The sequence below is a fragment of the Momordica charantia genome, assembly GCF_013281855.1.
Source record: "Momordica charantia cultivar OHB3-1 chromosome 8 unlocalized genomic scaffold, Mcharantia_2.0 BLBB01000008.1, whole genome shotgun sequence".
Classification (NCBI taxonomy): Eukaryota; Viridiplantae; Streptophyta; class Magnoliopsida; order Cucurbitales; family Cucurbitaceae; genus Momordica; species Momordica charantia.
This window is the reverse complement of record NW_028275166.1, coordinates 21,679,301-21,691,967: the sequence shown is the minus strand read 5'-3', so window position 1 is coordinate 21,691,967 and position 12,667 is coordinate 21,679,301. Positions and strand designations below refer to the sequence as shown.

Below are 12,667 nucleotides of genomic sequence, written 5' to 3'. Positions count from 1 at the left end.
AAGACTCGGAAAAATGTCTACACAATTTGAAAAAGCGAAGCTCTGAAGTAAAACAAAATTATTATGCTGGATGTAACTCTTGCAGTGGCTCCACAAATAAAGCTAGACGAGACCTTGCCAGCGAGGACAACATTGTTGTCATTGCAAGAATCCCTTTATGTAGCAACAATAAGAACAGAACACCTTAGTTGTAGCAATTGGATGAGAAATTGACAGATTTGACCTAAAATAATTTTTGATTTGCTCAATTGTCCTAAATTTGAGAATTTAACTTTACTGACCCAATTTACCTTTTTCAATAAAATAATGTAGGGTTAAATTACGATTTTAGCCTCGATATTGCATGTAAACCATGGCGTATGAGTGAATTTCAACGAAACATGAACCCCGGCCGTGATCGAACAAACCACGGTCTCCTCTGAAATGGCGTGAAATTGAATTTACAAGTATACCCCCAATTTTAAATTGTAACTGTTGGTATCCTCCTCTTCTTCTATCCCTCCATTTCTTGCACTTTGGGTTACCCTTGTTTTCATTTCTTCCATCTTGCAAATCTTCCCTTGCCAACATAGTTCTTGGTTTTTTTTTGCTTTGCTCTGAATCTCATCTCATGAGTGAAGCGCTAAGGTTAGGTATTTTATTTTTTTGGTATTTGCGTCGCTGTTAGGGTTAAAGGAACAACTTTTTTCGCTTTATTTTCTGTGCGGCTCTTCATATTTCTTCCCTCTCCCCTTACTTTTGCATTGCCTTCGGTGGATTCAGTTGTAGGGCTCAATTTCGGCACTATCTTAATTGTTTTTTGGTTGATATCGTTTGCGGGCGTGGTTAGTAGTTCATTTACCGATTTAGGGATTGCGTTTTCTTGTGGGTCTATGTGTTTTCTGTGGGTCTGTGTACAATTGGAGATTTGTTGGAAATTTGTAGGATTTTCAACCGTTGAATCTTGCTTTCGTTAAGGATTATGAGGTCGTGACTGAGAATTTATACAGAATAGCAATTCCTACGAAGATGGGCTTTCATTGGACATATAATTTCAACCCCGATCACGGCCGTGGTTGGACCAAGAATTTCGACAGTTTTATGCTATTTTTTTTTCTGTGGTTTGTTGTTTTTTTTTGACATATGTATTTGTGGTTAGCTTATATGTATGTAATCTTATTATTTTTTTTTTCAGGTTCATAGGATGGTAATGATACCTAAGATCCCCCTCTAGCTATCGCTCTGCCAATCTGACCTACCTATCCCACTTAGGGAGTACGGTCAAGTCGATTAAGAGTAAACTAACCCCTAGACAACTTAGTATGTTTAGGAAGACTATTTTTGGTCATTTGCTAGATGTGGACCTTGTACTTAACGGGCCACTTATACACAATCTATTGCTTAGGGAAGTGGAGGATGATAGACACGATGTGATTACCATGGATGTGCTTGGTAATAGGGTCTCCTTTGGGTTGAGGGAATTTTACCTAATCACGAGACTAAAGTATAATACGAGGCCGATTCGTAAGGACACTTACCCCGTCAGGCTTAGCACGTTGTACTTTGATGACAAAGTTGACATTCTACTAAGTGAGCTGGAGACGAAGTACATGGAGCTGCAGTTTGAAAATGACTTAGATGTGATGAAAGTATCAATTGCATTTTTTGTGGAGCTCGTGTTGTTTGGCAAGGAGAGGAGTTTGAAGTTCGACACGAGCTTATTAGGAGTTGTGGATGACTTAGAAGTATGTTGTATTTACGATTGGGTCGAGATGGCTTTCGATAAGACCATAAAATGTCTTAATCGAGTCCTGTTGAGTAAGGCAAAAGATGGTGGGTTGAGAAAGACGTATAGTCTTTATGGTTTCCCATGGGCATTCCAAGTATGTGCATGTACTGTCCATGATTTCATTTATATTATTGTTTGTTTATTATTTATGATATTGTACGGTCATGGATACAGGTGTGAGGATACGAAACGATATCTTCGTTGATTGGGCGGGTTGCACATCGAGTATGACCTGATGCTGTCCCACGCATACTTAGGTGAAAGTGCGGTCATTCACCTACGTGGGCTGTTATGGAGAAAGAGATATTCCAATCAACATCTGTAAGATTAACTCAAACTTGTACGTAACATTCAGATTAGTTTAGTTTCATATAATGTGGCCTCAGTGTGACAACCATGTGCATGCTAAGGTTGCCATTAGACTGTTCGAGACGGAAGCGGAGGAAAGGTTCATGCAAAGGGTATTCAACCCACCATCAGCTGACGATTTTGTAGACGAGGACCAGGCGTTGGATCAAGTGGCGCCTTCAATGGAAGGTGTTGGCGTGCAAAATGATGGCACACATGGTGATCAAGCGGTTGAGAAGATGGACGTCGAGGTGAAGGGTTAGGATAAGATGAAAACTGGGAAGAGGTCTTTTAGTCGCTACAAATGTAAGTCCAAGTTGAGAGCTCTCACTGGCCAGGTGGCTGCTATAGACATGCGGCTTGCCGGTGTAGAAGAGGTAGTCTCTTCTATGAATGATCGGTTTAACGACATGGAAGGTGACTTGAAAACTATTCGAAAGTTCTTGCGGCGTCTAGTTAAGGTTCGTAACCTACTAATATTGTCTACATGTCAAATTGTTCTTCTCTGACACTGCGTCTGCTGTATACAGGGGCTACCAGTTGATACCTCGAAGCTTAGAAAAAACACCAATGGAGATAGAGATGGCAATGGCAACGGATATGCCGATGGAGCTGGAGATGCTAGTGGTGGGGGCATGAAGGAAACTAATCTTAGAGAACGTAGTGTTGATGCGAAGGAAACGAAGCCTACCAAACGAAACTGTGAGGTTGGAGAGCCCTTCGAAGCATTGGAGGATGAAGAAAGATCTCGAGAGGTTCGAGATGTATCAAAGGAGCCTGATGAAGGGGTGCGTTCAGAGCCAAGTGCACATGCTCAAGAGGAGCCAAGTGCACACATATCGGACGCTGCTAAAGCATCTGTCGAGTTACCACTCCCATGGACACCTGGGTAAGTATGCATTACAATGTTATTATGTGGTGTATTTAATGTGGTTGAACTGAGGTAATATATATTTACTGGTTTATGACACAATAATGGAGGACTTATCAGAAACGGATTCCGACGAAAGTATCCAAATCCAATCACAATTGCCAGTAAGCTCGTCTGCCATGGTGCACGTTGATTCACAGGACGTGAGAGTTCTATCCCAGCCATTTGACCCCCCTCCACCTCGTTGGGGTGAACGTAAGAAGAAAGTACCTTGGAAGTTTCATGGGTCTTTTGAAGTTAAGGTGGGCAGTAAACGAAAGAAGGTGATCGTTTACAATCCATTGGCTGAGATCTTGAAGGAGCAAGATAAGAATTTTAGCACGTGGCTAGATAACCCGAAAAACACCTGTTCAACTTGGAAGACTGTCTACGCAAGTCGAGGGAAGCAGTAGTTCCGCGACATTCTAACACCCCTTAAATGGTGCTCATGCGAGGTATGACTATAGTCCATACCATGTGTACCGTACGATTGCATGGAATCGCATAACTATTTGATTGCTCTTCACAGGTTGTTGATTCTTTGGTGATGTTTGTGCGTAAGAAGCTCGAATTGCAACCAGACTTCTGTCGTCGAAAGTTTACCACCGGCGACGTAGTATTTGCGGTAAGTTTCCTTATTCAACAATGGTTCATAAACTAGACGGTTGCATATCATCTAATATTATTCTTGGTTACAAAACTTTCTTAGAAGAACTGATAGTGTTTACGCCTGTATGGAATCTCATAATGCCCTGCCCTAAAAGGTTACAATTGACTTTGATTGGGAGGGACAAGCCAAGACTGTGCTTAGTTACGTAGATTGTACTCACCCCGATTACGACACACGGTGGATGGATGTCGATGCTGTATATATTCCCTACAATATTGGTGGAACCCATTGGATAATGGTGTGCATTGACTTCGAGGAGGGTGAGTTGACGTGTGGGGCTCCTTCATGGCCATGACACCGCTGCCAAATTTGGAAGATGAGTTGAAGCCGATGCGAACAATCATTCCAGCTCTTATTTGCAGGGTCGGTGTTCGGTTAGTAAGGTCGAATATCCCAATCACACCATGGTGCATACGTAGAGTTTCATCGGCACTTAGCAAGAGGGAGATGGAGATTGTGGTATATTTTGTGTAAAGTACTTTGAATACGATATTACGAATTGTAGCTTAGATACTTTAACACAGGCTGGGATGCCCTTCTTCAGACGACAGTTCGCTGTCCAGCTATGGGCAAACAAATCAATTTTCTGAATAGTACTATTTGATCTAGTTTATTTTGTTTCTATTGTAATCTCCTAACTATTTTGTTGCTAATGAATAGTATCCTTTATTGACTCTACCATTTAGTTTATTGACTAAAGAAATGCTAAAACCCCGTTCAAAGTATATTCACAACTTCGACCATGGTGGATGTCGGTTACATAATTCTCGACCGGGAATTTTTTCAGAACACGTGAATAAGGCACACATCCAGTACTCAACAAATGTCTAAATAGAACTCCCAGCTAGGGTGGAAGAATTTACGAGCCATGAATTTTTCCTATGTCATTTTTTTTTCAAATAATAACGCAATTCACATGATCGTATCTATCCCGGCCGTATTTAATGTAATTCATGCCTGGGAAATATTCCATATTAACATTTTAAGGTCTATACGAGATATAAAAAGTTGACATAACAAAATAAACATGGTAGAAAGTTTTACATTATAGTATAACGTTACAACGAATCTAAATAGAGTACAACGTTTTACACACCATCAACGTCTGATACAGTAGTTCTAAGTGGCTGACGACACGTTTTTTTATTGTGTCCCATGTTGCCACATCGACCACATTTGTGGAATTGGCGGGTCTCCCCGACCGACGATATTCGTACAGTTTGGCGTTGGCCAACATGTTTTACAATTTTGGATGGCTCCACTTCAACCTCCACGAAGTCATCAGGTAAAATCCAGTCATCTATATCGTTGGGAGGGTACACAGATTCGGCATATGCGGTAATTAGAGTTTGCAGACTATATGTAGGAGAGCATAGGGTATACCTGTTCACGTTCCGAAGGGTTGCTACTGCAATAGCATGGGAGCACGGGAACTGGAAGTAGTCAAACTGTTTACATCCACATGTCATTGTATTTAAATTCACACGCACCATTTTCAGTCCATCGCTCACGTCGAACTCATGATGGTTAATGGGTATCACGGGGTGTGTTTGAGCCACGTTCTCTGCAGTACGCATCTTTGTCTCACCATAGTCAGTAAGGATAGTTTCGCGACTAGATGCATATGTTCGCCTCTCGTAAAACCACCACTGCAACAGCGCTCGAACATGTTCAAGAAGTGCGGTTACTGGCAATGCACGTGCATGTACAACGACTGCATTCATAGACTCCGTAACGTTGGATGTCATTTGGTCGTACCTCAATCCTGGTTGAAATGCACGTGTCTATTTATGAAGACCGATTCCTTCCAAATACCTTTGGACTTCTGGAAATCGTGCAAGTTGGGAGAAATAGTATGTAAACTCTGACTTCCGGAATGCCTTTGCTGCTAGGATGAAATTTTCTTGAATAACATCGTTCTTGAATTTGTCCTTCAAGTTTGTGGACAAGTGCTGCATGCAGATTCCGTGGGATGCGTTCGGAAAAACATCTCTAACGGATTTTGTACTGGTCATGTGCCGGTCAAATACAAAAAAGGGTCCATCAATATCTCCAATATAACGTTTAACCATTTGTAGAAACCAAGTCCAGGATCCATCACTCTCCTGATCAACAATTCCAAACGCAACAGGATAGATTTGGTTGTTACCGTCCACAGAAGAAGCAATAAGGATAACACCTTTATATTTACCCTTTAGATGTGCACCATCTATCACTAGCACTAGGCGGATACAACTGGAGAACCCTCTAATACAGCAACCGAGAGCCATGAAGGCGTACTTGAAATACTTGTCCTCCTCCAACTCCATTTCAAAAATAGTTCATGCGTTAACAACCTTCAGGGCTTCTCCATACTTGCGTAACAGAGTATAGGACTCTTTGGGTGATCCCATCAACAAATTCAATGACACATTTTTTGCCTGCCATGCCTTTTCATATCTCATGTTAACCCCATAAGTCTTTCGCATGTTGCTAATAATGTCCTTCGGCCTGTACTGACGGCTTGCATCTTCTAAATTGGACTTCAATAGCTTACTGACCACCTAACTCCCAGCTTGCCTGTGGTCATGGTTCAGAACCTCACGTCTGTAGTTGTGGACGTCGATATACATCGAAATGATGAATGACTCACCACCACGGATGCTCTTCGCACGCAAACCCCATTTGCAACCTTCCTTCGTACATCTGACAGTGTACAATGTCTTCGTTGATTTTTTTACCTTAAATTCAAAGTTATGCTTCATATCTAACACAGACAGCTTAAAGCGTAGTTCTTCCTTCGAACGAAAAACACCCTTGACAGCAATCTCACTTACACACTCAGCCACATCACCAGTTTTGATATTCTGCATTGGACGAGAAGCTAATCCTTCAAATGTGGGCTCAGGTGCGTTAGCACTCACGGGATACGACTCATTTACAGGTTGACCTTCATTCTCAAAATGTTCTTCGCTGACGTCCTGGTTATTGTTGTGATACTCATTCCCACCATCGTTATCAAAGTCCATTTTAACATGCTCGTCATCAACCCCATCCTCAGTATGATTCTCGTCATAATCGTACTCATCGCCGTTCTGAAAGTCATACTTGACATCATTGTCGTACAATGACCCATAATATGGTGATTCGTCATTGCCTTGGTTACATGGGACAACATTATTGGTCAGTGGTGTAATATGTGGGACAAATGGGGGGACAAGCATCATGCAAGAGAGTAAATAGAATGTGACGGACCAAAACAAGGATCAGCTTGACTTGGGTAGTATGGGAATGAAGACGATGTCTGCGTTTCCAAAAAAATATTTCCTCGGTTGCTACCACCACCATATGTTGCTTTCGATAGGACAATTATATACAAGGGCACCTGAGGAGGACCTGGAGGGTCATTTGTTTTGAAAACCAAATATATATACACACTGTATCACAATGTCAAATTGGTCAGGATCAATTCTAGTAAACCTGTACAACTCACTTACTAGGTTGGAAAATGTTATCATTTCATCAACTTCAAGACCACCCATAATGCCACCTATGTACATTGTACCAGCCTCATTCCACTTGCTACCGTAGATCACAAATATTCGACGCATTCTACATAAATTTACATCACACAACAATTAGTTACATCAACTTTGCAAACACGGTCCAATAATACAACTATCACGACAGACTTAACATATAAGAAAATTAATTTACATTTATGGCCGAGGTAACTTATAACCACGATGGGGAATGATTATCTAACAGCCCTGGCCGAGGTAACTTACAACCACGGTCGGGAATGATTATCTAACAACCCCGACCGGGAATCGTATAACCATAGCCGGAAATCAACCATTATATAAAATTTTCTTGTTTTCCAGAAAATTAACTTTCGACCTCAACAACATAAAACACCTTCGTAATGCATCAAAAACAATACTTTGAACAAATAAAAAACTAACCTCGTTGAACCTATCGAAGATGAAGAAATGGCTTTCTTTCAAGTGTTGAAAGTGTTAAGCATGTTGCAAAAGGTGTGAGATTTCTTCAAAAAAACGTGCAACATGTGAATAAGGACAATAAAGATTGAAAAGGAAGGTCTTTTTCTCTCTCATATCAGTTCGAAGGTAGAAGAATGTATTTAATGAAAGTACAACAATTTGGTGGGGGAAATAAATACATTGGTTGTAAATAAATGAAATCCCAGCCGTGAAGCAGTTCGACCCCGGCCGTTAATTAATTAACTTCAATGCGGTACTTTGTCCTTTCTTCTGTCAAAAGTGAAGGACATGTTCGTCTTTACACACTCTCTAAACTGTCAGAAAAAATTAAATTGGGTTAGAAAAGTTAAAAATTGTATTTCAGGTCAATTTAGCAAATCAAACTATTTTGGGTCATGTCCATTTCCCCAATCGGATCTTCAATTTTGTAATTGAAGTCAAGTATTTTTAATAGAAATAAAATAAAATTTTTCTTATTTGGAAAATTTTTAATTAATTTACAATCAATCTTTTAAAATCATATATTTTGTTTCCCTTGTTTTGAGTTTGGTTAATTAATAGGAAAATCGATTTTTATCATTTAGGTTTAATTACGTGACTTTTTTTCTTAATAATTTAGATTTTTATTTTTGCTATAAATAGGAACTAAGTGGGCTAGGTATTTGCACTATCGTGAAGAGGATGAGAACTTAGCTAGGCCGCGGCAGTTTAAAAACCCCTAACCTAGATTTTTCTTCAATCGATTTTTTTTTTACCATTTTTTTTATTGACTTACATCGGAACACTATAATAGGACAAATTTGCTATCTTTCTTGACCTACATTATAGCAAGTGGGGCAATTAACTATTTTTATTATTCTCACTCATATATTTGTCATCTTCATATAATTTTAACACCTTTAAGAAATTCGGACTCGAATTGTAACAACCCGACTTTTTGGTAACTTAAGCTGCCTAAGGTGGTTACTACATGCATAGTTTTAACATTTAAAACCCTTTAAAAAAATAATATATAGTAGATTACACTTTCATAAAATAACTTTAGAAAATAATTAAAAAATTTTATTTGACATCCCATAAAAATTTACATAAATCACAATAATAAAATAAATAACTTTTAACAAAAAAGTTGAGATAATGAAAACAAATGCACAAGAAAAACTGTGGCACAACCAGTAGCAAACATCCTTATACGTCTTTGTATGTCTTTGTTATTCCTTAGAAAAATAAGGCGAAAATTGTGAGGATTAAAAATACTCAGTAAGTAACCCAGCTAACCTTCTTTAGAGGAAGAAGAAATCGCAAAATCTTATAATTTACAATCAAGTCATTTAATATTTCTTTCTTTAGAGTAGGGTCAGAGATGCATACACCTACATAACATGTAACGTAAATATGTGACGCTCAAATATTTTAATAGTCAAACTCTTTTATTTTCCTTTTCCTTTTTGGCCAAATGTGGACAATGAACTCATTGTTTAGTTATGAGTTTTTTCTTGTAACTCAAATTTAATTTTCAGTTTTTATTTCTTTAAGTTTCTTTATTTTAATTGTTAGATTTAATTTTCAGTTTTTTATCTTTTAAGTTTCCTTTTTATGAATTGTAAGTTTCTCAATTTTAATGTTGGTAAGTTATGTATTTTCTACACCTATATAAGGGTGAACTTCCATGAGAAGTTTGTATCACCAACATTTTTGCTTTCATTTGTTTATTCACAATTTTGTACCACTTCAATTAGAAGTTGATTTTTCCTTCTATTGAATTCTACTCTCTCACATTTCATATTTCCTTATTTTTCATCAAACATTGAGATTTTTACTATTGCTTCCGCATTATTTTTATCACTTTCATTTTCTCAATAGTGGTATCAGAGCCAAGTTTAAAGGGCTGTGATTTTATTTGAGGGATAGAAATTCCAATTTCTTATTTGATAATGTCTTCAAATTTTGGTGTTACCTCTGCTCCAAATTTTAGTGGTGAAAACTACCAATTTTGGGTTGTTAAAATGCAATCCTATCTCAAAGTACTTGGCATTTCGGAACCAGTTTCAACAGATGCTGATCTCGAGCCATTGGTAGAAAATCCAACATTGAATCATATCAGATTACATGAAGAGGAGAAGTTAAAGAAGCCTAAAGCTTTATCTATAATTCATGCTTCTTTATCTGATCCTAAATTTGCTAAAATTATTGATTGTAAAATAGCAAAAGAAGCTTGGGATAAATTACAGGAGAAATTTGAAGGAAGTGCAAGGGTAAAAGCTGTCAAATTATTAACTCTCAAAAGAGAGTCTGAGAAGCTTAAAATGAAAGATTAAGATTCTGTAAAGGACTACACAACTAAAGTGATGACCATTGTGAACTAGATCTAACTATCTGGTGAAGATTTTCTAGATCAAAGAGTTGTGGAGAAAATAATGGTTAGTGTTCCTAGCAAATTTGAATCAAAGATCCCAACAATAGAGAAGTCTTCTAATATGACTACTCTTTATATAGCTGAGTTAATTAGCAAGTTACAAGCCCAAGAATAGAGGGATACAATACGTAGCGAGGAGCATGTTGAAGGTGCATTTAATGTCAAGTTTAAAGGCAAGAAACCTGCTGCACAAGATGATAAAAAATCAACCAAAGATCGGGGGAGCAAGGGAAAAGGAAGAGTGTCAAATAATGGTAAATTTCCTCCTTGTCATTTTTTGTAAAAAGACCAATCATGTTGAGAAGGATTGTTGGTACAAAAACAAACAAGTGTACTATTGTGACTATTGCAACAAGGATGGTCATATGGAGAAGTTTTGTTATGCCAAACAAAACCAAGCCCAAAATCCCCAGCAACAAGCAAATTGTGCAGACAACAACCTGGAAACAAATTTGTTGTTTGTGGCTTCTCATATAAGTAACAACGAGTCAACCTCATGGCTAATTGACAGTGGATGCACTACCCATATGGCTAAAGATATCAATCCTTTTAGCCAGATTGAAAAATCTATACAGTCTAAGGTGGTTCTTGTACATGGCGAGACAATATTAGCTGAAGGTAAAGGTACTGTTGTCATGCATACTAAGCAAGGTGAAAAGATACTATCAAATGTTTTATATGTTCCAAGATTATCTAAAAACTTGCTTAATATTGCTCAATTGTTGCATAACAATTTTTTTGTGGTTTCTAAAGATCAAGATTCCGCTATTTATGACCCTCATGGAGTAGAGATTGTAAGGGTCAAAATGATTGGCAATGCTTTCTTTTTGAATGGTGACTCACCATGTCATCATGCTCTAAATGCCAAAGTGGAAGAAAGCAAAAAATGACACCGTCGCTTTGGGCACTACAACAACAAAGCTTTGCAAATTTGCATTCTTCTAACATGGTTGATGATTTTACCAACTTTGTCTCATTTGATCAGATTTGTGAAAGTTGTCAGAAGGGAAGAAGCACACACTACCTTTTCCAAAAGGTGGAAATTTTAGAGCCATAGAAAAGCTCGAATTGGTTCATAGCAATGTTTGCGGTCCCATGCGTAAAGCATCTATTGGGAATAATAAATATTTTATTCTTTTTATTGATGATTTTTCCAGGATGACTTGAGTATATTTTCGATTGAAAGAAGTCAAGCTTTTTAAATTTTCAAGAAGTTTGTGAATCTTGTCGAAACTCAAAGTGGCTGTAAGTTCAAAACTTTGAGAATAGACAATGGGAAGGAATATACTTCCAAGCGATTTGACAAGTTTTGTAAAGACTTGGGAATCCAACACCAACTGTCCATTACCTACACGCCTCAGCAAAATGGTGTTTCAAAAAGGAAGAACAAAACTGTGATGTAGTTGGCAAGATGTTTACTCTTTGGGAAGAAATTGCCAAAGAAATTTTGGGCTGAAGCTGTATGTGCTGCTATTTTCTTGCTCAATAGACTTCCTACAAGGGCAGTTAAGGACAAGACTCCTTATGAAGCTTGGTCAGGTAGAAAACCTTCCGTTAAAAACTTGAAGATTTTTTGATCTATATGTTACCCTTTTGTTCCTTCTATTAAGAGATCTAAACTTGATGAGAAGGCAATTAAAGGAGTATTTATTGGCTATTCCTCTGATTCAAAAGGGTATAGAGTTTTTTATTTGAACACCGAAGAGGTTATCTTGATTCGTGACGTCATTGTTGATGAAGATTCTTATTGGAATTTTGAGGAGCATAAAATTGTCAGAGACTTACCCACAAATTTTGAAAATTTAGAATAGATTGAATCTTCTTTTGATTCAATTGACTCTAATGATCAAGATAACCAAGATCCTCATTCGAATGATGATGATCTTGTTGATGCAACTGGTGATGGTTCAAATTACAAGGTAAGATTACTAGCTGATGTATATGAAAGTTGTAACTTTGTTATTGTTGAACCAAATAACTATCATGAAGCATCATGATCTACGGAATAGATCGCTGTTACGAAAGCTGAATTGGAGATGATCAATAAAAATAATACATGGGAGCTTGTAGACCAACCACAAGGTAAGAACACTTTAGGTGTGAAGTGGGTGTTCAGGGTGAAGTATAATTCCGATTGTTCAATAAAAAAATACAACTTGGATTTGACTACGAAGATACATTTGCTCCATTTGCACGACATGCCACTATACGACTGATTATTGCTTTAGCTGCACAATTGGGGTGGAAAATATTCCATCTCGATGTAAAATAAGCTTTCTTGAATGGTGACCTTGAGGAGGAGATTTATGTAAGTCAACCCGAAGGGTTTGTAAAAGTAGGCAAAGAAGAGAAAGTATATCATTTGAGAAAAGCTCTTTACGGCCTAAAGCAAACACCTCGAGCTTGGTAGAGCAAAATTAATTCATATTTGATCCTTCAAGGTTTCAGGAGGAGTTTGAGTAAAACCACTCTCTATGTTAAGATTGGTGAAAACTCCAATCAACTCATTCTTTCTCTTTATGTTAATGATATGCTAGTAATTGGAAATGATTATCAAATACTTCAAGATTTT

At 37.9% G+C, this 12,667-nt stretch overlaps 2 protein-coding genes across 10 annotated transcripts; one reads left to right on the top strand and one right to left on the bottom strand.

Annotated features, from left to right (window-relative positions):
* Nucleotides 1–424: 424 nt before the first annotated feature.
* On the top strand, nucleotides 425–4,318 carry LOC111018527 (uncharacterized). 9 transcript variants are annotated; one of them, XR_015792582.1, is made up of 7 exons: nucleotides 425–627; nucleotides 925–1,862; nucleotides 1,943–2,089; nucleotides 2,179–2,577; nucleotides 2,647–3,005; nucleotides 3,108–3,481; nucleotides 3,556–4,318. XR_015792582.1 is itself a non-coding variant. In XM_088126855.1 (6 exons), exons 3-5 carry the CDS (start codon nucleotides 2,386–2,388, stop codon nucleotides 3,153–3,155), a joined length of 609 nt encoding a protein of 202 aa, XP_087982981.1. In that variant the 5' UTR covers nucleotides 440–1,862; nucleotides 1,943–2,089; nucleotides 2,179–2,385; the 3' UTR covers nucleotides 3,156–3,481; nucleotides 3,556–4,318. The 9 variants fall into 9 exon arrangements, 3 of the variants coding, with proteins under 3 accessions (XP_087982981.1, XP_087982980.1, XP_087982979.1); XR_015792581.1 differs by having other exon boundaries at nucleotides 425–824; XR_015792583.1 differs by having other exon boundaries at nucleotides 431–627; nucleotides 1,175–1,862.
* Nucleotides 4,319–4,784: 466 nt separating this feature from the next.
* Nucleotides 4,785–5,444, bottom strand: LOC111018510 (uncharacterized). Its single transcript, XM_022294620.1, has one exon. It carries the CDS (start codon nucleotides 5,442–5,444, stop codon nucleotides 4,785–4,787), a length of 660 nt encoding a protein of 219 aa, XP_022150312.1.
* Nucleotides 5,445–12,667: the final 7,223 nt, after the last annotated feature.